The following is a 23,227-nucleotide window of genomic DNA, read 5'->3' on the forward strand; positions in this document are numbered from 1 at the left end:
CCCGGGCACCTGTCTCACCGTCTGTCCGAATGATGCGGCGGCAGCGGCTTCCTCCGAGAGGCCCGGCACATTCGTCCGACTGACTTCCCACGGCGCTTGGGTGCATCCTCGGCCAACCTGGGCGCCGGCTGGGTGGTGTCCACGCGGGTCTGTGTGCGCACGAGGGCCCCGTGGTGTGCGGGGCTGTGCCGGGGGCACCTGTAGGGCACAAGTAGCTCCTTGTAAACAACCCGCTGCCGGGAGGCCTGACCTTTCAGTTTTACAACGTAAGATCCACCGGGGCCTGTGCTGCGTGGAACCAGGAACGCGCAGCCCCAAGCCCTCGAGGCCGTCAGGGGCCCGAGCTCGCCCCTCCAGGAGCCCGCAGCTCCACTTCCTTGCACAACGGGGTGAGAGTCGCGGCCTGGCCTCCTGGCAAGCGGTCTAGGGTGCGTGGGGCAGTGGCCTGCTGGTTCCCGGGAGCGGAGCGTCCTACATTCGCAAGAATGTTTTCCTCCCAGCACACGTGATCGTCTGTATCTGTAGGACCAGCAGGATTTTACCGTTTAAAAAATTCTTTTCACAAAACTCTCTCTGGAGGGGACCCTGACTTGAGAGCTCCTCTCCTTAGAATTTATTTATTTATTTATTTATTTATTTATTTATTTATTTATTTCTTATTCATTTATTATTTATTTAATTATTATTATTTTTTTAAATTTATGATAGTCACACACACAGAGAGAGAGAGAGAGAGAGAGAGGCAGAGACACAGGCAGAGGGAGAAGCAGGCTCCACGCACCGGGAGCCCGACGTGGGATTCGATCCCGAGTCTCCAGGATCGCGCCCTGGGCCAAAGGCAGGCGCCAAACCGCTGCGCCACCCAGGGATCCCTATTTATTTAATTTTTTAATTAGTTTTCTCTAGAAATACTTCAAGCATCGAGGGGAACGTTCTCCAACAAGACCCAACCCAGGCTAAGCTAATGTGGTCAAAAAACACCCCACAGAAGCTTTTAAAAATTTTTGTTACTAATGCAGGATTCTTAGCCCCTGAGCTGCAACCCAATTCCCTAAATTCTTATGGAAGTGTGCACGAAGACTCTACAAAAGGAGATTTTCATGGGGAATTATTTTTTTTAATGTATTTATTTATTTAAGTAATCTTGCCCGAACTGGGGCTGGAACTCAGGCTCCTGAGCTCCCAGGAGTAGCGGGCTCTCCGGGCTGCGCCAGCCAGGCGCCCAGACTGTGACTTTATTTGCAGCCATCGTAGCCGCGCATCCTTAGGCTTTCAGGGTCCCGGTGGCCGCGAGGCGCTTCTTGATGAAGTGGCTCACGAGGCGCTGTGGCCGCTGCTGGTACTTGACCAGCACGTCATGCGGGCTACTGACCTGGTCCCCGTCCAGGCGGTTGAGCAGAGTGACACACACCACGGCCGCTGCAAAGAGCAAGCAGCACGTCAGGGCGAAGCGCCCGGTTTCTCCCTGGATTCCCCAGGACAAGGTGTCCCCTCCGCTTGCCCCTGCCCTGTTCTCGCCTGACCCCTCCCAGCCTTCACGTCCAAAAGAACCTTCAAGAAAGCAAGGCCCTTGGGGATAAGGGCCTGGAGGCTGGGCCCTGGAGGAGGGACCCCGGAGACCAGAGGCACCTACCTGGGATGCCACATGCGCTGCACATGGCAGCCAAGACTGAAGACTCCATCTCGATGTTGCGGATGCCGGCTGCGTGGGCCGCCCGCAGGTAGTCCTGCTTGTCCTTCTCGGTGTAGGAGCAGAGAGCGCCGTCCAGACGGCCTTGGCCTGGACACGCGGAGATACGGCAGCGTTGACCACACGCGCAGAGGAAGCTCCTACTGCGTGCCAGCACCGCACTATGCGCCAGGGCACAGGGACCCCTGGGATCCCACTGGCCATGCCCACCCTGGAGCCCACCCCGGCCGCTCACAGCGAGTGCTGTGTGCACCATGGAAACGTGGAAGAGGCGGGAGCCCGGGCAGGAGGGACGCCCCTCACGCAGAAGCCCCACCCGCCGCTGGGAGGGGAGGCCCGGCCCCTCACCTTCATAGAAGTCTGAGGTGCACATGGTCTTGGCCAGGACCGTGGGGAACTCCGGCAGGTCTGTGGCGCACTGCATCAGCTCCTTCGCCAGCTCCTGGTCCAGGTCTGTCCTCTGAACCACCCGCTTCCCCAAGACCATCTGCTCAAACATGGGCGAGAAGGAGGCATCCACCGCCTGCTGGGTGACGACCACGGAGCCAGGCTCCAGACCTGAAGGGAGCAGCAGATGTCGCGGCCACACGGGGCAGAGGCAGGGGGCACGCACGGGGGAAAGCGCCTGTCTACGCACCAAAATACCGGGACACCCGCTAATGGTCTGAAACAGACTTCCTAGGGACCCATTATTTGCATCAAATTCTTTTACTCAAATGATAGGTGTCACGCGTAAGCAGTGCAGAGAATACGGAAGAGAAAAGAGCAAAGAGGACGACACTGCCAGGGGGGCCCCCCTGTCTCCACTACAGGTTCCGGGTCTACAGTCCTGGCTGCTGTCCCCTGCACGCCACCGCTCGGGTGACCACGGTGCTTCCCCGGTTCCTGCTTTATGCTTTCTCGTTAAGATTTCAAGTGACCGCAGAAGTAGACAAGGACGGTCTAAGGAAGCCCTGTGCTCCCCGCACCCGGCCCAGCAGCCCCCGACTCTCAGCCAGTCCCATTTGCCTTTGACCCTTGAGATACTCGGCTCCACATCCTAGGCTTCCCGGGCACACCTTCCCGGGGCGTCTCCACCTTGGGGGGACGTCGTTCTGCTCCTAGTTTTTGATCTTCTGAGCACTTTGGGTGAGACTGACCACGAGCCTTTCTGACACCGACCGGAATGGGAAACTGGCTGCTTCAACGTCTAGGGGCGGCGGCGGGGGTGGGGGGGGGAGCCAGGGGATGCTCCCAGCGCCACCGGCCCGCCATCCTCCTGAACCATGACAGTCCATCCCGCTCCCCGGCGTGTACCTGGCCTCTGTCTCCACCCGCTCTGCTAGGTTGGGCGGTGGGGGGGGGAGCGACTCTGCAGTTGCTCCCACCTCCAGGAGGCTCAGTGGCGGCTCTCACTCCCTCGACGCCCCCAGAATGCGGGCTCTCCTGCTGCCCGCGTCCCCCTCCGGCTGTGAGCCCCTCAGGCGGGCGCCGCTGCTGGGGGCTCCCCAGGCCCCTCCCGGGAGCTCCCCGTGGGCAGCACGCGAGCACTGGAGCCCCCCCGCTCCCTGCTGTCTCCCTGCCTCCTGTCCTCCTTCCGTGCTCTCTGCGGCTTTCAGAGACAGGACAAAACACCGTGGTTGGGACCAGCTGGGGACCCTTTAGGCACCTTGAAGACACTTATCTTAACTTTGTCTGCCATCTGTCCCTTTGACTTTCCCGTCGGTTTCCTCCTACCGAGCGAGTCCTTGCAGGAATAGGGAGGGCGGAGGACAGGAGAGAGCGGAGACGCGGTTAGAAGGAAGAGAGAGAGGCAGGCAGCCGGCGGGGCAGCGCTCACCCCGAAGGACCAGGCCCTGCGCAAGCTCGGCCCCACGCCTTTCCATGACCTGCTTCTGGGGGCCGGGCTGCGAGATGCGGCTGGAGAGACATATGGCCAAACAAGCTTCTAGACATGCCTCCTGCTAACGAGCTCCCTCGGGCAAAGCTGGGCACTAGCTCGGAGGTGCCAAGCCCGGCCCGCCCGGCACCAGGTCCTGTGTGGGACGCTGGCCCCGGCGGAGGCCCCGCATGCTCACCGATCCCGCCAGACGTGCCGATGCGGATGACGGTGACGTCGGAGCAGCGGGCGTGGTACAGCAGCTTGATGACCTCGTGCAGCATGACGGACGTGGAGGGGATGCCGATGCCGTGCTAGAACCAGGGGGAGATGCCAGCGTCGTGTCAGGGGGCGGCCGCCTTGTGTCCCTGCGCATCTCAGGCTGACAGCCAGAGAGGACGGACTTCCAAACACACGTTTAAAACTATGAACACTTTGGGAGGTGCAAACGTTTGCCCAGGTCCACACAGGCAGTGCGGCCCACGGGCAGAGCCACCGTCTGCGGCGCTGAGAAGCTCGGTGGGGAACCAGCAGCCGCTTGTCTCTAGGAACTGAACCCGTCTCTGCACCCCGGGGCGCTCTGGACAGCTGGTGCTGGTCGACGGCTCGCCGCGTCCCTGGCCCCCCCGCCCCGGGGACACAGACGTGCAGGGGACCAGGCTGCACGCGGAGGGCCCGACCCCTTGCAGAGCCCGACCCCAGAGCCCACTGCCAGGGCAGGTACTCACGCTCACAGACAGCACGGGTCCCACTTTGAACATGGCATAGCGGTCGGTCCCCGCGCAGATGTTGGGATACTCAGCACCTGGGTGGTCAAGGCCCAGCTCCTTGGCCATGTACTTGGCGAAGGCCTCCATCCGAGTAGGGCTGCCCCCGACACACACGAACTGCAGCCAGAGAACACAGCCCCGTCAGTCCGGGCGCCGTGCACCGTCCTCGTAGCGGGGTCCTCCCTGGGGCCCCCGCCGACGTCAGTGTTGCCCGGTCTCACGGGAGACGAAGGTCCCTGGCCCCACCCAGAGCTACGCTGTCTGCGGTGCTTCTGCGAGCTGTTCGGGTGCCGGTGCTCTGGATGCTCGCTCAGTTTGAGAAGCACCGACTGGGTCATGGAACCAGCACCGGTGCAAGAGGCCCGGACAGTATAACCAGCCCCACACAACACGGGAACACCAGACCCTTGCTCTTCCGGGTTCTATGGCTGCACCGGCTCTGCCCATCGGGTGCACAGCTTGGTTGGTGTCCCGGAGGGAGCCTAGGTTTGGAATAAAACGATGTGGGCTCCTCGCCGTGCAACTGGGGCCCCTCTGCAAATGGGCTTCCGAGCATCACCTCCACCCACCGCCTGAGAGCCAGATGGCCCAAGCATGGAAAGAGCCAGGGCCCCGTGGGAACCGGGGAATCGGGAGCGATCATGTGGGTGGGTGGCTCTCGGGGATACGAAGCCTTTAATCTGCCAAGCGCCACATCTACGAACTCATTTTTCATTTTGTGGTACACAAGAAGGAAATGTAGGTAAATCAGTTTTAAGCAGTTTGATGTTGAAGGAATTATTAGTCTCTAAACATGACAAAAGAAATTTCCGTAGCCTAGAACAAATTGTAGGTTAAATTGTAATGCACGGAAAGCAAATAACGAAAGAACACCTGGAAAAACACCGTAACAGCAAAGGAAACCATCAACAAAATGACAAAGCTGCTGAGTGGGGGAATATATTTGCACATGACATATGCAGAAGGAGCTAATATCCAAAATATATACAGAACTTGGGGCCCCCGGGGGGCTCAGCAGTGGAGCCTCTGCCTGTGGCCCAGGGCATGACCCCGGGGTCCCAGGATCGAGTCCCGCGTCAGGCTCCCCGCACGGAGCCTGCTTCTCCCTCTGCCTGTGTCTCTGCCTCTCTGTGTGTCTCTCAAGAATAAATAAATAAAATCTTTAACAAATGACCTGAATAGACATTTCTCCAAAGACGACATCCAGATGGACCACAAACACATGAAAAGATGCTCAGCGTCACCCATCATCAGGGAAACACAAATCAAAACCACACGATGAGCACTGGGTGTTATTCTATACGTTGGCAAATTGAACACCAATAAAAAATAAATTTATAAAAAAAAAAAAACACACGGAGATCCCACCGGCACCTGTCAGAGTGGCTAAAATCAACAACAAAAGACGCAACAGGCGTCGGCGAGGGTGTGGAGGAAGCGAAGCCTCTCACACACACTGCTGGTGGGAGCTGGTGGGAGTGCGAGCTGCTGCGGCCAACAGCGCGGAGGGTCCTGAGAAAACTAAAACCAGAGCTACCCTCTGGCCTCGTGATTCCACTACTGAGCACTGACCCAAGGAAACGAAAACACCAACAGGGAAGTTATGTGCACGCCCGGCGTAGTGAACCAACAGCCACGCACGCACGCGAATGTTAGCCAGCAGGACCTTGCCACTGCACGGCTGCAGCCGGAGGGTGTGTGCTGAACGAGGGAAGTCGGAAAAGATAAATACCGTAGGATTTTGCTCACATGTGGAATTTAAGAAACAAAACTAAGAAAAAAAGAGACAAACAAAAAACCAGAATCTCAAATACAAAGAACAGACGCGGTTGCAGGAGCGCCTGGGGGGCTCCGTGGGTGGAGCCCCTGCCCGTGATCCCGGGGCCTGGGGTCGAGGCCCACTGGGGTCCCTGCCACTGGGGTGTCTGCTTGTCCCTCCTGTCCCCCTCCTTGAGCCCGCTCCCGCTCTCTCTTCTTGCTCTCTCTCTCCCGCTGTCTCTCTCTGTCTGTGTCTCTCTCTCTGTCTGTCTCTCCCTCTGTCTCTCTCCTGCTCTCTCTGTCCCTCTCTCTCTGTCTCTCTCTGTCTCTCCCTCTGTCTCTCTCTCTCCCTCTCTGTCTCTCTCCCTCCCTGTCTCTCTCTGTCTCTCTCCCACTCTGTCTCTCCCTCTGTCTCTGTCTCTCTCCCGCTCTCTGTCTCTGTCTCTCCGTCTCTCTCTCTCCCTCTCTCTCTCTGTCTCTGTCTCTCTCTCCCTGAACCCACGTCAGCAGCTGGGAAATCACCACCCGATGAGCACGCAGCTGGGACCCCTTGATGAAAGAGGGCCCGACGGGGCAGCCGGGGAACAGCGGCAACTTCTGGGTCACTCCTGGGTCACTCGTTGCTTCGATGTTGAATCTAAAGGCTGGTGCATCTGACCCCCCGGCACAGCTGCTTCCGGAGTCCTGGGCGCACCAGCACGGAGGCCTCTGGGCCTGCAGCCGCTCAGCTGGGTCAGGAGGGCCGGGTGGCTGCGGCGCGGCCTCTGCCCCACACAGCGCTCCCGTCCTCTTTTCCTTTTCTCAGGGGAGCACTAGGAAGTCTCCTGCACTCGCTTCCCAGCGGGGCTGGGTGTACAGAGGGTTAGGGCCCAACAGGGCCGGACTTAAGAGTTCTCTCTCACTCACGAGTTTACATACTTTAAAATCAACAATTTGCCAAAAATTTGATGAAGATATTACTTTCTTTTCAAAGATTTTATTTATTTATTTATTTATTTATTTATTTATTTATTTATTTATTCCTGAGAGACCCAGAGAGAGAGAGAGAGGCAGAGACACAGGCAGAGGGAGAAGCAGGCTCCATGCAGGGAGCCCGACGCGGAACTCGATCCCAGGACCCCGGGGTCACGCCCTGGGCCGAAGGCAGACGCTCAACCCCTGAGCCATCTAAGTGTCCCTATAACTTTTTTTTTTTATAAAAAGATCTTATTTTTAAGTCATCTCCACACCCAACCCGGCGCTCGAACTCACGACCCCGCAGCCGAGTCGTGTGCCCTCCCGACTGAGCAGCCAGGCGCCCCCTCGGGGGAGACGCAAGTGAGGGCGGCCTCAGCAGACGCCACCCCCCAGCCCTGCCTTGTACCTTCACGTCCCCGAACATGGCGGGGAGGTCATGCGTGCTGGTGCTGAGGCTCAGGTGGTACAGGACGTCCTCCGGCATCGTCGCTACGTTTGGGTTGGCAGGTTGTACGAAGTGGCCACTGTCACGAGAGGAAGGCGAAAGGTTTGCAGAGCACCGGAGACCGGTGGCTGCCGTAGTGGAGGTGCCCGGGGTCCCCAAGACGCGTGTGGCCCGTATCGGGGGGTGACAGGGTCCTGCAGCCCCGCACATGCTCCCCCTCCCAGGCACAGGAACGCGGAGCCCCCGACGCGACCTCGCCCGACGACCAGTGCAGCCGGCTGCCCCCCGCGTGGGCATGCGCCTCAGGACCTTGGCTGCACCTGGAGAACACAACACTCGGGTGGGGAACATGGGTGGAGCGGAGACAAGGCACTGCCCCGGCCCTCCCTCCCAGGGGTCACCTTCCCAGCCTGCACAGCTCAGCGCCACTTCTGTTGCCTTGCTGCACGTCCAGGGAGGGGTGACACGGGCGTCCTTCCCTTTGGTTTCCTCCGCAGAGCTTCCCACCTTCCGCATCGGAGTGGGGGGCTCATGTTATTGTTGCGCCAGACAACACGCTGCTGGCCCGAACAGTGGCCTGCGGTTTGCTTTTTTTCATACAGGGCCGGAGAGGGAATATTTTTGGTTTTGCAGGCCGCAGGGGGCCCTGTCACCATGCAACCCAGCTGTCGTCACGTGAAAGGGGCCACAGACCACACGCAGGCCTGCGTGCTTGGGTTCCAACCCCACGAGCAGGGGTGGGGGTCTGTGCGGTGTTCGGCCTGGCACCCTTACGCACACCGACTCCGAGTCGAACTCTCGGCCCGGAACCCCTGACCCGGTTCCCGTCAATCTAACCCTAAGAAAGAAACGATGCAAGAGAAGCAGCCTCGTGGCCTGGGGCATGGCAGTGGTGCAGCGGACTTAGCAGCCTGGTCAGGCCGGCCACAGGGCCCCCCACCCGGCCCATGGAGCTGCTCGCGGGACGCCCTGGGGAGAGGCCTCCTGTGATCGGCCCGAGGTGCCCAGACGGCGGGGAGTGTGCAGGACCCGTGCCCAGTGTTTCAAAATTTAACCAAAAACACACATTGCCCAGGCACTCGGGAGAGCCGTGATGCCAATCCTTTTTTCTTTTCTTTTTTTTTTAAGTATTTTTGCTTCCGCGGGGCGGGTGAAGGGGACAACACGGGTGGTTTGCCCGTGGAGTGCAAGTAGGTCGGGCTTGAGTTCCGCCCGCGCTGGCGCCTGCCCTGCCCCGGTCACTCCGAGGCACCCGCGGCCCGTGGTGCTCCAAGTCGGAGGGACGCAGCTCTCGGCGGAGGCAGGTCCCACAGCGGGGACTCCTGAGGGCAGCGTGGACGGGAGCGGCAGGCCAGCCCGGGGAAGTGGGGTCCTGCGGCCCACGGCCTCGCTCACCCGCCCATGCCCCCGCCCCTGGGCCGGGAGGAGTGCCGTGACATCACAGCCTGACAGCGCCTCCGGCCCCTCTGCTGTCCAGGTGGTGCCCAGGCGGGGCTGACCACAGAGGCAGGACTGACGAAACAGGACATGATTAGGAAACTTAGCCACATATTTCAACATGGAAAACGCTTTTTTTTCTGTCTCTGATTCCAGGAAGAGAAGGAGAAGGAAATGGGGTGCGACTGCAAGGAGTGGCAACGGTTTTAAAATGCATCAGCTGGGCAGGAGCCACGGTGAACCGGAACACGTTCAAACGGACTTTTTAAAAGATTTCAAAATACCAAGTCAAAGATCTTGCTTGGAAAGCTAGTTCCCTACTCTGCACGCACCTTGCAGTTACTTTATCTGCTTTATTTGGCTGCTTCACTCATGGGACAAATATTCCTGGAGCACCTACTTCGTGAAGGAAACGCAAAACACATGGCGGGTGGCTGGTTCCAGAAGCTTCCCGGTGCGGGGTGTGGGCTGGAGACGGGCGCTCAGCGGCTGAAGAGCGGGTGGACGGAGAGCCAGGCGCCAGGCACGCAGCCCCCCACGGGGCTCGGGCATTACAGACATCAGGACCCGGTAGGCACCCAACTTGGCGGCAGAAATGCCGGTACTCGTAGCCCGTGGACAGTAGTGGCTCATCTAAAGCCCACGATCGCCCCCGAAACTGGGCGCCAGCCGTGTTCCCACCTAGAGGCTCCCTTTAAAGATGTGCATCTTTCCTTCTTTTTAAGATTTTATCTATGTATTTTAGAGAAAGAGAGAATCCCAGCAGGCTCCCCACTGAGCTCTGAGTCTCACGTGGGCTCGATCCCAGGACTCCGAGATCACAACCTGAGCGGAAGCCAAGAAAGAGTCCGACGCCCAAGCACCTGCGCCGCCGCACAGGTGGCCCCAAATTAGTAACTCTGAGAGGAAAAGAAGGAGGGGACCGTGCGTGGTGAGCTGGTTGGACGGGAGAGCAAGTTGCACTGGGCTCCACGCTCCGGAGGGGGGGTCTGCGGGGATGCCCTCTCCCTCCCCCCCCGCACCTCCCCTGCTCTTTCTCTTTTTTTTTTTTTTTTTTTGTGGTTTGTTCCTTTATTGTGGCTGCTCAGACCCCACAGGGAGGGTGGTGCACATCCCCACACCACAACCCCACCCCCACGGTGGCCACCCTCCCCGTCCTGCTCTTTCTCGAAGTAAGTAAGTAAACGAATAAACAATTTTTTAAGAATTAATGTCTTTCAGAAGAGGCCGCACTTCTGAGCTGGCCTTGGAGCTCCCGCCCTGGCAGCCACCTCTCCGCGGCCAACGGGAAGCCAGGGAGCGAGAGCTCTCCGGAAAACGGAATCACAATATGCCCCCAAATCCACCCAGCCTGCCGTCCACTTGGAGCCTCACCTGTGATTGCCACGTGTCTTTGTCTGGGACCCCGAGGAAGCCATTCTCTCACCTAGGGGAAAACAGCACATGATTATTTCAGAATAAACTCAGGTGCATAAAAAATCTCAAGAGTTTATTTGCCAAAAATGTAGTGGAACGGGGCTGCGCCAAACTGGAAGGAGTTAGGAATGCATCTTCAGGATCTGGGAAAGACTTTTTAATTGTTATCGTTTTTAAGATTTTATTTATATGAGAGAGAGAGAGAGAACGAGAAGAGGAGGGGCAGCGGGAGAAGCAGCCGCCCCGGGAGCAGGGAGCCCGACATGGGACTCAATCTCGGGACACGCCCCCCCCATCGTGGCCTGAGCCCAAGCAGACGCTCAACCACTGAGCCCCTCAGGTGTCCCCAGGGAAGACTTGAGAGGAGCAGGTGCAGAGGAGCCGGGCAGTGGTCGGCGGGCGGGCGGGCAGGCAGGGGCTCTGCGCCCGGCTGTCCTCAGCGTTCAGCCTCCCGCCCCGGCCCGAGCCACCGTCTAACACCTCCTTGTGCAATTACTTGAGCCCAGAGGAGGCTAAGCGGACGCCGGGCTCCCGGGCGGTCACAGGGTCCCGCCAGCCGCAGAGGTTTGATGGGCGCAGCACGTGGGCACAGGTGTGTGACCCACGGGCTGTGGACGCAGGGGCTGAGCACAGACACCCGGGGCGGGTCACCCTCTGCTCTCCCAGCCTGGTCCCCACCGCCTGGAAGGGCGGGTCTCCAGGGCCACCCGGGGCAGGGGGACGAGCGGGGGCCGCATCCCTGCGGCCCAAGGAGAACTCGCAGCCACGGCCAGGGCCCCGCCAGGCCAGGGCGGATCGCAGCCTGAGGACTCGGTGACTACAGCCCATGACCTGCTGCAGGGGCAGGAAAGCGGAGCCGGGGTGGCCCCAGGCCCGGTCATCAGCCAGACAGTCAGCCCCGCGCAGCCAGGCCAGGCCAGGGGCTCCCCGCCAGCACACCAGCCGGCTGGCCCAAACCCAAACCCGGAGCCCTCGACGGAGCCCCGAGGGCGCTGTTGGGAAAGGGACAGATCCCCGGACTCCCGACCATTTTTAGCAGACCCCAAGCGCGGAGAAGACCAGGAGCCACCACACCCCCGAGCCCGTTTACTCTGACGGGGACCTGCCTGGGGTGTTGCCCCAGCTGCTGGGTCGAGTTAGAATTCTGTTTCACTCCCGGATAAACCCGCCTGTCCCTGGCAAAGCACCTGGCAGTGTCTATATTTAAGGGTTACCATTGGGGGGATGGGAGGTGGGCGGCGGCCGCCGGGGGCGGGTGAGCAGACAGCCCCCCCACCCTGGGCTTCAGGGTCATCCTCTGCTTTCTCACGGACGCTGGGGCTTGATGGCAAGGGTTCCCCTGGATTCTGAGCCCCGTGCTTGTGTTCAAGCTCTTAGGCTCTATTCCTAGTTTACCAACGCCTTCGTTTTTTTATTTTTTTCCTTTAGCATCTCAGAGTATTCGTGTGGGCTTGGAGCCGCCCTGGCCCTCGGGCTAGGTTCTGCGTGCAACCGGGCTGCTCTTCCAGAAGCTGTGTGGCCTTTGCTCTGATTCCTTCTGGAACCAGTCTGTTCCTGAAAAACCTCAAAGAAATGGGATCCCAGTTGTTGATGTGCTTTGAGGCCCCTGTCCCCCTGCTCCTGGGACTCTGGCCGGTTTTACGTTTAAAAACCATGGTTGCTCCGCATGTGTATTTACAGACATGGGCTGGGCCAGGGGCCGTTATGGGGCCAAACTTAATGTTCTCAGAGCTGAATCAGGTCACTATGGTCCTAAAACTGACAGAACTAAGTGGAATTCCTTCTACATTGGTATTTGGAGGCTTCCAAGCGCTACCAGGAATCTAACATTGCCTCTCTCCAAAATACAGTTTGTAAACTAAACAAGGCAAGCAAACAATTAAAAAGGAAAACTGAGGGGTGCCTGGGGGCTCAGTGGTGGAGCATCTGCCTCGGCTCAGGTCATGATCCCAGGGTCCTGGGGTCGAGCCCCAGGTGGAGCTCCCTGCCCGGCTGGGGCGGGGGGGGGGGGGGGGGCGTCTGCTTCCCCCTCTCCCTGCTTATCCTCGTGCACGCTCTCTCTCTCTCTCTCTCTCTCTGCGTTTTCTCAAATAAATAAATAAAATCTTGAAAAAAACTAAAGAAGATTCTAGTCTTCCTTTTCACTCTGTGCTTATTATTGGGCTGACCTGGGATCTTTCCCTTTCTGTTAAAAAACCCAGTATGAAATGGGAAACTCTGTCTCCCACCCCAGGTTTAATTACTCCGGCCAACCAGCTCGCTCACACCCCAGCTGAGTCTCCTACAGGAAGGACCGTTAAAACTGTCATTCTCTCCAAAGGGGAATCCAAAGGGGATCCGATTTATTCCAATCGGATCAGCGATCGCCCTCTTTCTGGGGCAAAAATCCCAACCCACGGTGCACCTGCCAACAAGATTCAAATAGATCCCTCAAAACCCCTGCCTAGAATTAATCAAAGCCCTATACATACAGACGCCCTGAGGGCGTCTGGCCGCTGAGAGAGCAGGCTCGGGCCTCCCCTGCCCTGGTGCCTGTAGCAGCCTGACCTCACCTGTGAGGAAGCCGACGGCCGGGGCCGGGCTGTGCCAGGGATCTCCGAGCAGGTGCAGAAGGAACACCGTCCCCCCCAATGCCCGCGTGCTGCTGACTCCCTTCCCACCGACCGCACCGCACGTATGTCCCTGTAACCGACCTCTGGGTGTGTTTCTAGTACTCCGGGTGATGAGGACAGCCAGGATCTCGCTGCCCTCACCTGGGAAGAGCAGCAGTACACCGGGCAGTCCCGCCCAGGGTGACACAGCGTCCTTCTCACTGGCCGCAGACCTCAGAGGCTGACAAGGGCGGCACAGGTCCCTGCAGGCTGCTCCACCCCCCATCCCCACCCCCACCCCGGTCAAATCTTTTGGCCTTAAAGGGACATAAAGCCTCCAAAGAAATGTCGCAGTTTGCACAAAGTCAGTATTTGTGGCACCTGATCTCCAGACGAAGACTCCACGTGGATGCAGTGGACTTCAAGGAATCCTGGATTTCCCAAAGCCTAAAAGCAAGTGCCAGTTAGGAGGCTTTCCTGGCTGCCTGGCTACTGGGGACACTGGATTCCACACTGGTCTCTCAGGGCTCGGTCTGCATAATCTTTACAAAAGAAAGACAAACCTGACCCTCTTATTTGGAAAGAGGCAGATGACAGGCCTTTGAGTCATTAAAGTCTAGCAAAAGCCCCTGCCCTCGGACATCCTAATTATCAATCTCCCTTTTCCCTCTTTGTGCATGATACTGAGGGGATGCCCTTGGAACCCTCACCCCAAAACACGGGGATCTCCATTGCCCCATGGAGGCGTCCCCCCCCTCGCCCCAGAACATGCCTGCCACCGCAGACACTGTCACCAAGCCCGTGCCCCATGCAGAAGCCCTCCTAGCTCTCCTAGAGCTCAACCTTGAGACAGCCTCCGGGTGACTGCTCCGTTTATGATAAGTCTTTCTGGTCCTAAAAGCCTGCCCCAGAAAAGTGGAATCGATACTGGAAATCTGATATCTGTTGGTTTGATAAAAGGGAATTTGGGTTTGTTTATTTATTTATTTATTTATTTATGTATTTATTTATTTATTTTGAGAATCTGGGTTTAGACCAAATAACAAGCAGGCCCTACCAGAAAATTTCAAATCCCCAGTACATGCATCAAACCGCGGGTCCACTATAGACATGACGGTATTCATGGACCAATATGGGTGGGGACTCCGCTTGTGCCCCTTGCCCAAAGTACAATCCCTGGAAACGTACCCATGTTGCCCAATGGACTATGTGAAGTTTGGCCAGTGGGTTTCATGCAGATCCCTCCTTGTCATGGATACAGATTTGTTTTGGGTCACGGTTTTCATATTGGAACGAAGCCTTGTCGTGTGGACAGGCCAACATCTCCTCTGTGACTACGATCCTATTAGAAAAGCTTATCCCTCCCTGGGGGTCCCCTCTTGAACTACATTGTGACCCAGGTGCTTTGACAAGTCTGTGCTGTTCCGCTAGTTTTAGGGCCCTTCCATCGCGCACACGGTCCTCCATCCTCCTGGTTGGTTAAACACGCTAACGGCACCGCAAAGACTCAACCGGCAAAATTTGCGGAGACCCTCCAAACACGTTCATCAAGGGCATTGCCATCAGTCCTGAATCTTGGATCTGCGCCCTTGGGAACTCCTGGACTCTCCCTTTGGGGCCGTCCCGGGATGCCCAATGCTCGTGGCCAACCAGAGACCCAAGAGGCTGAGACAGACGGGAGTGTCCGTGGGCCTGGCCTTGCACATGGACACCGCTCCACGCTCCAGGCTGAGGAAGAGACGCTTTCCTCATCAACCCCCTTCTCCCCTCACAACACAGGCCTTGCCTCTGCTCCCTGGGCCCGCCCACGGGTTGGCAACAGCTCCTTCGTCCAGGGCTGTCAACCTCTTTCATCCCCGAATAAACCCACCTGCTGCTGGTAAAGTGACGGGCGTTCTACTCGCAGGGTCGACGGACCCCTACAGCGGACCCCTGAACTACACGGGGTTACGAGAGCTGACGCCCCGCGCTGTGGAAGATCCGCCTGGTGCTTTTGACTTTTGATTCCTCAAAAACTTCACTACGACTCATAGCTGGTTGTTGACCAAGAGCTTTCCGGAAAGCGGACATGACTGATGAGCACGTATTTTGCAAGTTATTAGATGTATCGCATCTATCCGTACTCTTAGGATAAAGTTAGAGAAGAGACAATGTTGTTTAAAGCGTCATAAATAAGAGGAAGTACGTGTACAGCGCTTGGTGTGTTTATCAGAAGGAATCCACCTGCCCGAGGCTCGGCCCAGCTCAAGTCCCCGCAGGAGGCCCGGCTGGGGGAGCTCCTAACCGACCCCCGGTTCCCCCCCAGACCTGGGCTTGGAGCCGTCTCTTGTCATGCTAAGGAGGTGCTATTTGGCAAATGCCTGAGGACGGGGCCTGGTTGCCAGGGAAACCGATCACGTGTTAAGGGTTAGCACGACCAGCCCCTCGCCCACCCCAGGAGGGGAAGGGGCTGCAGGTTGAATCCAGCACCAAGGACCGACGGATTTCCCATCATGTTCTTTTACCGAAACCCTCATAAGATCCCAAAAGGATGGGGTCTGGAGAGCTTGCAGGTTGGTGAGCAAGGGATGTGGGGATGGTGGGCCCTGGGGGGCCTGGAGCCCGCGCCCCTTCCCCAGACCCCGCCCGGGCAGCCCTCCTGTCTGTCTCTCATCACAAACCTGGGGTCTAGGGAGGGAACAGTCCCGAGCTCTGTGAGCCGCTCCAGCGACTTCGTGGAAGCCAGGGACGGGCTGTGGGAACCTAGGACGGGCTGGTGACAACCTGGCCGTGGGGCCGGCGTGGGGGGCAGTGCAGGGGGGCCGGCCCTCAGCCCGCGGGCCTGACTGTGTCCCCGGGGAGACAGACGGGGTCCCCAGTGAGTTGCAGTCGGGCGTCAGAGAGTCAATGCAAGGACACCACACACGTGTCAGGATTTAACCAGAGATCGGGATCCTGGGTCCTGATTCCGCGCTGCCAGCACAGCGAGCAAATCCTCCCTGACGGCCTGGCTTCCGCACGCGTCTGGCTTCCAGGAAACACAAGCCTCAGCGGAGCCCCGGTGGCTGCCCTGCGGGGTCCACGCCTCCTGCTCCCCTCAGCCTGTCACTTCTCCCCCGACGGGAGATCAGAGGGGAGGGGGGCGGCTCACTGCGGCGTCCCCAGTCCCCAGGGGCAGGCAGCGCCCCGGCCCCCAACCTGGGCCCTCCGGATGCTAATGTCTCCTCTGCGGGTGGGGAGCCCGCTGGCGGCGAGACCTCGAAAGAGGAAGAGTTAGATGTGCCGTCCCGGAGGCCACGGACCGACCCCAAACAGGAACCCAAGCAGCCGGAGAGCATCCTGTCTGGCCTCGCAGGGAAAGTGCTGCTCGGTCGCCCGCTTGTCCCCCTGCCTCTCACCGGAGAAGCCATCGCTGCCCGGTGCTGGCGCCCCTGTGGCCCTTCGGGGCCCTGAGCCTCCCCACGACCGTCCCCTCGCCAGTCCCCACCCTCAGTGCCCAGGAAGCCTGGACTTCGGCACCGCAGGGTTGGAAAGGTGCAGCCGAGGCTGCGGGCGGCCTCATGCGCGGGTTTGCGCTGCCACCGAGCTGCAGGCCCCACGCCCAACGCTGCGGCCCTGTCGCCTGCCTGCCCACGGGGGGGTCGAGGCTAGGAGGCGGTGAGCAGAGCGGCCCACGTGGCAGGAGGTCCCTCCCCGGCTCCTGGCGCAGAGGCAGAAACCAGGAGCCCACCATCCTCTCGGGCAGCGGCCCACTCACCTGGACTCCTCCAGCGGCCACAGGTGAACAGGCAGGGATGCGGAGCCGGTTTGCTCTCGGAAAAGAAGCCCCCGGTGCTGAGAAGGAAAGAGGTAATGACTATTCAGGGACACGGTGCTACGTTTGCATTTCAAAAGAATTTTCCCAGTTGGCAAAACGTGAACAAAGCTGTGTCCGATTTTATCCGACCTTCAAAGGAATCAGGAAACAGGGTTAGCCAGTGGCCAGTCCTGTTCACACGGAGCCCAGTGTGGCCCACAGGGTTTAGTGTAAAAAAGGAGGAGGAGTCCCCGCACGCAGAGTCCACGGCTGCCCAGCGACCACCAGGGTCCCCTTTCCTCCAGCTCACAACAAAAAAACAGACAGAAGGGGAGACAGCACATGAGAGACCCCGACCTCTGGGAAACGAACTAGGGGTGGTGGAAGGGGAGGAGGGTGGGGGTGGCTGGGTGACGGGCACTGAGGGGGCACTTGATGGGATGAGCACTGGGTGTTATGCTGTATGTTGGCAAATTGAACTCCAATTAAAAAATAATTAAATAAATTAATTTAATTTTAATAATAATTAAAAAAAACAGACAGAAGGCCTCAGAGCCCCTGCCTCGGCCCAGGAGGGAGCACCTGCGGGAGTGCAGGCCCACCGTGAGGAAGGGGAGACGGGGATTCACACCCCTCTGTGCAATCTAACCGAGAGGTCGCTGGGAGAATTTAGGGACGATTTCTGACCACTGCTTTTTCAGGGGTCTTGCTGGTTTACAGTGGCCTCACACCAGGGACCTCCCCCTTCCACAGATTATGCAAAAAACCAAAGAACGCGCTTCCTGACAACACTTGTTGGCATAACACGGGATTTCCAGTCTGGGCATCTCAGAGCAAACCCTGGCGCATCCCACTTCCTGTTTCCGAGAAAGGCCAACTTGCAAAACACGCCCCTGATTTAGCGGCTGCTGCCCTGCCCATCCATGAAAGGATGAAAGGCTCGGGCTGGTCCCCGCCGCCCCCACCCCCCCAGGCTCGGAGCCTCACTGGGGAGGCTGCTAGGGCGGAGCAGGGTGAATGGAGGAATGGGGCCTCCCAGAGGGTGATGCAGGGAATGACAGGGATTGGAGTTCCTGAAATCCCTTGTCTGCCTCCAGGTAGGGCCTCCTAAAGAAATTCAGTTGTTAGGAATTATCTCCCAGGGAGTAACTCCAATCTCTTCATGAAAATGAACCAAATGGACCTTGTCACGATCCTATCTCCAGTCTATTTTCCTAAGGAATCATTTATTTTTCCAAAGTCCTGTGTCTCCCTAAGCACTCTTTAGCTTCACTCCCCCAGAAGTCGTTTGTTCTCTCAGAAGTGTCCCTCTGCCCCCCCATGCCCTATTTTAAAATAGTCAGTAAGCCCCCAAACTGGAACTGCCTCCCGGACCCACACGTTTCTGTTCACTCCGTCTGTACAGACATATGTAAAAATCCGTCTTCTCTCTTGCTATCCTGTCTTTTGTCATTTTAATTTGCAGCCCCCCAAACACCACACCTAAGAGGATAGAAGTTTTTCCTCCCCAAACAGGATTTGGGCACAGTTGGGATTGGAGGGAGATAGAGCATGAGCAGAGGTGTGCTAAGAACAGAAAAGTGAGGTATGTTCTGGATCCAGGAGACAAAATCCTAACAACTGACAGGAAGTGGTATTAGGATGCAGCTGGCAGGGATGCTTGTGCGGGTCCTGTCCCTGCAGAAGGAAGCACCACTTCAAAAGTGTCTCTAAGTCCCTAGATCCCACCCTCAGGGGTGGGAGTTGGGGGTGGTCAGCCTTCCAGAGAAATCCAGGCCTGGATTTGGCTCTCAGGATCCCTGGGGAGGGGGCTTCTGCTCTGAGCACCTAGGGCTCCCCTCTCACCTGTCGCCACATCCAACTTGCAAGAATAGAAACCCCATGGTTGATTTTGGTTTTCTTGGGTTGTTCTCATTATTAGCCCACTAAGCTTAAAATCAGATATGTGGGCTACTCGGTGTGAATAGCCTGGTACGTAAACGTTTATGACTTTTGAATGAACACGGTTCAAAAGCAAATGTGCATGAGTGTCTGTGTGTGTGATTCAGGGACAGAGAGAGGGCAGTGATCAGCGTTTATCTTTAGGGATTAGGAAAAGCTGCCAAGTTTCATTTCCTGTATTAGATTTGTGGTTTTCTTTCTTTTTTTTTTTTTTAATAAGATACTATTTATTTGTTCATGAGACGTACACAGAGAGAGGCAGAGGGAGAAGCAGACTCCATGTGGGCCCCGGGATCATGACCTGAGCCAAAGGCTCAACCCCTGAGCCACCCAGGTGCCCCCCAAGAATTTATTTATTTCACAGAGAGAGAGCACAAGCAGGGGGAGCGGCGGTGGGAGAGGGAGAAGCAGACGCCCTGCGGAGCCAGGAGCCCAAAGCAGGACTCAACCCCAGGACCCTGGGATCCTGAGCTGAGCCAAGGAAGAGGTTTCACCGACTGGGGCACCCAGGCACAGTTTTGTTTTGCTTTTTAACAATGAGTTTGTATTAATTTTATGATCAGCAAACATAACAAAGTCCTCTTGGACAAAAACCCATGTAAAAAACTAATTTATTTTTTTTAACTAAAACGTTACTGGGCAGCCCCTGTGGCGCAGTGGTTTAGCGCCGCCTGTAGCCTGGGGTGTGATCCTGGAGACCTGGGATCCAGTCTCAAGTCAGGCTCCCTGTGTGGAGCCTGCTTCTCCCTCTGCCTCTCTCTCTCTGTGTCTCTATGAATAAATAAATAAATAAAATCTTAAAAAAAAAAATAAAACTAAAACATTACTGCGGTGCCCACCAGTGCAGAAAGCCCTGGAGCAAATAATGTAATGTGTGGGACCATGAAGCTTCTGCAGAAAGAACTAGAAATCTGGCCTCTAAAAAGGGGAGGGAACGTGCAAACTGGCAGGCAGTAGGCCTGGCTCCGGGGACATGGGACGCACGCAGGATGCACAGGACACGGCAGGCCTGATGGGTAGGGCAGCGGTGAAAACCTTTCTCATGGTTTAAGACGGAGACGACTTCCCCAAATCACTAACCCTTCAAAAGCCAAGCTCAGAGCCAATGAAAGGAACCCAAAGTCTCTAACACGGAAGACAGCAGGAAGGGGGAAGGAGCCAGAAGGGCCAGGCAAGGCAGGGTGTGGACAGACAAAGGGACAAGGAAGGGAACAGCAGGGGCGGGGTGAGGGAGGATGGGTCACAGCAGCCCTAAGACTGCCTCAGTGGCGTTGCAAGTAGCCCTGCTCTCGGTTTTTGTGTCTCTAGGTCGCTCCCACTGAGTGGAGCAGCCTGGGGCGGGGCTGACCTTTGGCACAGAGGCCAGTTCCAGGGTGGCCAGGAAGGCTGCCACCAGCGACCTTGAGTCACCTGGCCAGGCAGGTCACCTGGCCCAGCCCCCCCTTGGAGAAGGGAGCCGGATCTGCGGCAGCCCTGAGGCTGCGCCTGGACACTTGACCACAGACACGCATGATGCCCGGGACGTGCCACCTGCCACCAATCCCAGCTGTGCTGGTTCATCTTGGACTGTGGGCTCTCTACAACTGCGGGACAAACGGGTGTCAGGACTCCCGCCGTAACCCTTACTCAAAGGGGTCCAATGCAAGCTTCTGTCCACTGGAGCTCTCAAGGTTTGGTAATGTTAAAAAGAAGAAGAAAAGAAAGAAGAAAGAAGAAGAAAAAGAAAGGACCGGTCCCAAAATGGATTCACTTGCCTGTGGGACAGCAAATGGAGACTTAGTATCTGTTCAATCAAAACCAAATGGGGAGATTATCCTTAAAAAAACTGAGCAGAAGACGTTAGTCATAGGAAGTTTTGTTTTGCATGACTGGACCCAGGCCACTTTCGTGCTCCTGCCTCAGGAAATCAAGAGTGAAACTTCCCCGTTTCCCCAGATGGGTATGGTGAAACCACCAGAAATTCCCTACCATTTAAAAAAATTCTAGGAACGCCTGGGGCGGTCAGCCTGGTGAGCTCAGCCAAGGAGCATCTGCATCGGCTCAGGGTGGGGCGAGTCCTGCGTGGGGTCCCCGCAGGGAGCCTGCTTCTCCCCCTGCCTGGGTCTCTGCCTCTGTGTCTCTCAGGAATAAATAAGTAAAAGTTTTTTTAAAAAATCCCAAAAATAAAAATAAGAGAATTCAAACATGGGCGCCAAGCCCTGTCCAGACCAGCCGGCTGCTTCATGCCGGCCTCGAGCGCGGCCTTCCCCACCCGCTGCTCCTCCTCACCACCCTGGGGAGTCGGGGCTTCGGTTCTGTTACTTCGGAACTTTTGACAGTTCTGACCCATTAGCCTCTGCGGAATCTGACCTTTGGCCAGTCCACCTGCCATCAGCTGGTCGGCGGGGACGCCCCGGCCCTTCCCCCAGGAACAGGAGCTTGCGGGAACAATCCTGTCCTGCCATAACGATATGATGACTTCCGTCCCCCCCGACAGTGGCCCTTCCCCCCTCCCTCCTCCCTCCCCCCCCCCCAGCCCTTCTGCCTGTAGCAGTCTCCCGGGGCTCAGCTCCCGCAGCTGATGCGATGCGGCCGCGTGCGTGGGGGACCGAGTAAAGCCAATGGACCCTCCAACCCACTCAGTGGAACTTTGTTCTTTAAGGGTAAAAATCTGTCCCACAAAGTAACTTTTCACTTACCCCCCAAAGAAAAGGGGGGTTCTATGTGCTCTGCGGCCCGGGCTGCGGGTCCCCACTGCGCGCACCCCCAACCGAGGCGGGCACACCCGCGGCCTTCGGGGCGCCCGGGGCGCGGGGGCGCGGGTCGGGGCGAGGCGGCGGCGGCTGGTCCAGGAACAGCTTCCCCCTGCCCGCACCCCCCCCCCGCGCCCTCTGCGCGCTCCCTCCCACCCGCGCTCCCCCCCACCCGGATCCCCCCCACCCGGCTCACCCTCCGCCCGTAACCCCCTGCGCCCTCTGCGCGCTCCCCCCACCCCCTCACCCTCCGCCCGCACCCCCCCTGCGCCCTCTGCGCGCTCCCCCCCACCCTCCGCCCGCACCGCCCACCGCGCCCCCTACGCGCTCCCCCCACCCCCTACCCTCCGCCCGCAACCCCCCTGCGCCCTCTGCGCGCTCCCCCCCACCCTCCGCCCGCACCGCCCACCGCGCCCCCTACGTGCTCCCCCCACCCCCTACCTTCCGCCCGCACCCCCCCTGCGCCCTCTGCGCGTTCCCCCCCACCCGCGCTCCCCCCCAACCTCTGCCCGCCCCCACCCGCCGCCCTCTGCGCGCTCCCCCCCACCCCGCTCCCCCCCCCCCGCCCGCACCCCTCTGTGCCTACTCCGCTACCCGCACCCGGCTCTCCCCAACACCGCACCCGCCCCAGCCCTCTGCGCGCTCTCCCCGAGCACCCTCCAAGCACGGCCTCTCAGCACCCCCAGAACCTCAATCGCCCCCGCCCCGCTCCCCCTCCTTCCCCCCGCTCCCCCCCGCAGCCCAATGCGCCTACCCCGCTACCCGCACCCTGCGCCCCGCGCGCCCTCGCCGTGACCGCCCCTCCCGCCGCTGCTCTCGGGGCGCCCTCCCCGCCCGCCCTCGCCGTATACCCCCTCCTCGCCCCTGCCCCCCACCCCTCCCCGCCCCTGCTCGCGCTCCCCGCGCGTCCGTTCGCGGTGCCCCCGCTCCTCTCCGCGGCTGCCGCTCCCCGAGCATCCTTCCCAGCCGGCGCCGCAGCCACCTCCCTCCCCAGCAGGTGACACCAAAGCTGCTGCGCGACCGCGGAGCCCGGGCCCGGCGTGGAGCACTCACCGCGCAGGGACCGGCGGGGTCAGCTCGGACGCGGTCTGCGCGGAGCCGTCACCGCTCCCCGCCCCGCCCGGTTCCCGGCAGGCGCCCCGACTCCGCCCAGGTCCCTTCCTCCGGGCGGGGGCCGCGCTGACTCACGCGGAGGCGGAGGCGCGGTTACTCATTAAGCCGCCGCAGCGCGGGGAAGCCTTGGCCGGACGACGAACGGGTCACCCCCCGCCCCGCTGCCCCGGGGAGCCGCAGGGCGACCCCCGGCACTGACGCTGTCCGCGCCCCCAGGAGGGCTTGGGGCCGCGGGGAGCCGACGTGCGTGGGAGGGAAAGACGAGCTGGGGGCGGCCCCCCACCCCCACCCCATATCCCCCCACCCCCTGCATCCCCCACCCCTGAATCCCTCATCCCCCCCACCGCCCGCATCCCCCCCACCCCGCATCTCCCACCCCCTGCATCCCCCACCCCACCCCCCGCATCCCCCCCCCCCCCGCATCCCTCCAACCTCCCGCACCCCCACCGGCACCCCCACCTCCCATCCTCCCTACCCCCACCCCCACCCCCCTGTATCCCCCCACCCCCTGCATCCCCCACCCCCACCCCGCATCCCTCCAACCTCCCGCACCCCCACCGGCACCCCCACCTCCCATCCTCCCTACCCCCACCCCCACCCCCCTGCATCCCCCACCCCCTGCATCCCCCACCCCGCATCCCCCCACCCCCTGCATCCCCCACCCCCACCCCGCATCCCCCCACCCCCTGCATCTCCCACCCGCACCCCACCCCCCGGATCCCCCCACCCCCTGCATCCCCCCAC

The 23,227-nt window shown here is 59.2% G+C and overlaps 1 protein-coding gene and 1 long non-coding RNA gene across 5 annotated transcripts; one reads left to right on the forward strand and one right to left on the reverse strand.

The window, feature by feature from the left end:
* Positions 1–1,108: 1,108 nt before the first annotated feature.
* UPP1 (uridine phosphorylase 1) lies at positions 1,109–22,540 on the reverse strand. Of its 4 annotated transcripts, XM_077864247.1 has the most exons (10): positions 20,607–20,624; positions 20,393–20,421; positions 16,659–16,735; positions 10,290–10,341; positions 7,440–7,557; positions 4,277–4,435; positions 3,748–3,862; positions 2,039–2,248; positions 1,634–1,780; positions 1,109–1,419 (listed from the first exon to the last, which is right to left on the reverse strand). In XM_077864247.1, the coding sequence occupies exons 1-10, from the start codon at positions 20,607–20,609 to the stop codon at positions 1,265–1,267; spliced, it is 1,065 nt and encodes a 354-aa protein (XP_077720373.1). In that variant the 5' UTR covers positions 20,610–20,624; the 3' UTR covers positions 1,109–1,264. The 4 variants fall into 4 exon arrangements, with proteins under 4 accessions (XP_077720373.1, XP_077720377.1, XP_077720374.1 ...); XM_077864251.1 differs by lacking the exons at positions 20,393–20,421; positions 20,607–20,624 and adding an exon at positions 22,424–22,540; XM_077864248.1 differs by lacking the exon at positions 20,393–20,421 and having other exon boundaries at positions 20,607–20,630.
* Positions 9,080–12,319, forward strand: LOC144293107 (uncharacterized). Its single transcript, XR_013360609.1, has 4 exons — positions 9,080–9,485; positions 9,661–9,846; positions 10,137–10,382; positions 11,760–12,319. It is a non-coding gene; the product is annotated as an uncharacterized LOC144293107 (long non-coding RNA).
* Positions 22,541–23,227: the final 687 nt, after the last annotated feature.

Source organism: Canis aureus, chromosome 21 (genome assembly GCF_053574225.1).
Source record: "Canis aureus isolate CA01 chromosome 21, VMU_Caureus_v.1.0, whole genome shotgun sequence".
Lineage (NCBI taxonomy): Eukaryota > Metazoa > Chordata > Mammalia > Carnivora > Canidae > Canis > Canis aureus.

Excerpts from the sequence above, each read along its gene's own strand:
- UPP1 (XM_077864247.1), bottom strand. Across the intron at positions 10,342-16,658 it reads TGGCCGCTGGAGGAGTCCAG|GTGAGAGAATGGCTTCCTCG; the intron begins GTGAGTGGGCCG and ends GTTTTCCCCTAG. Across the intron at positions 2,249-3,747 it reads CGGCACGTCTGGCGGGATCG|GTCTGGAGCCTGGCTCCGTG; the intron begins GTGAGCATGCGG and ends TGCTCCCTTCAG.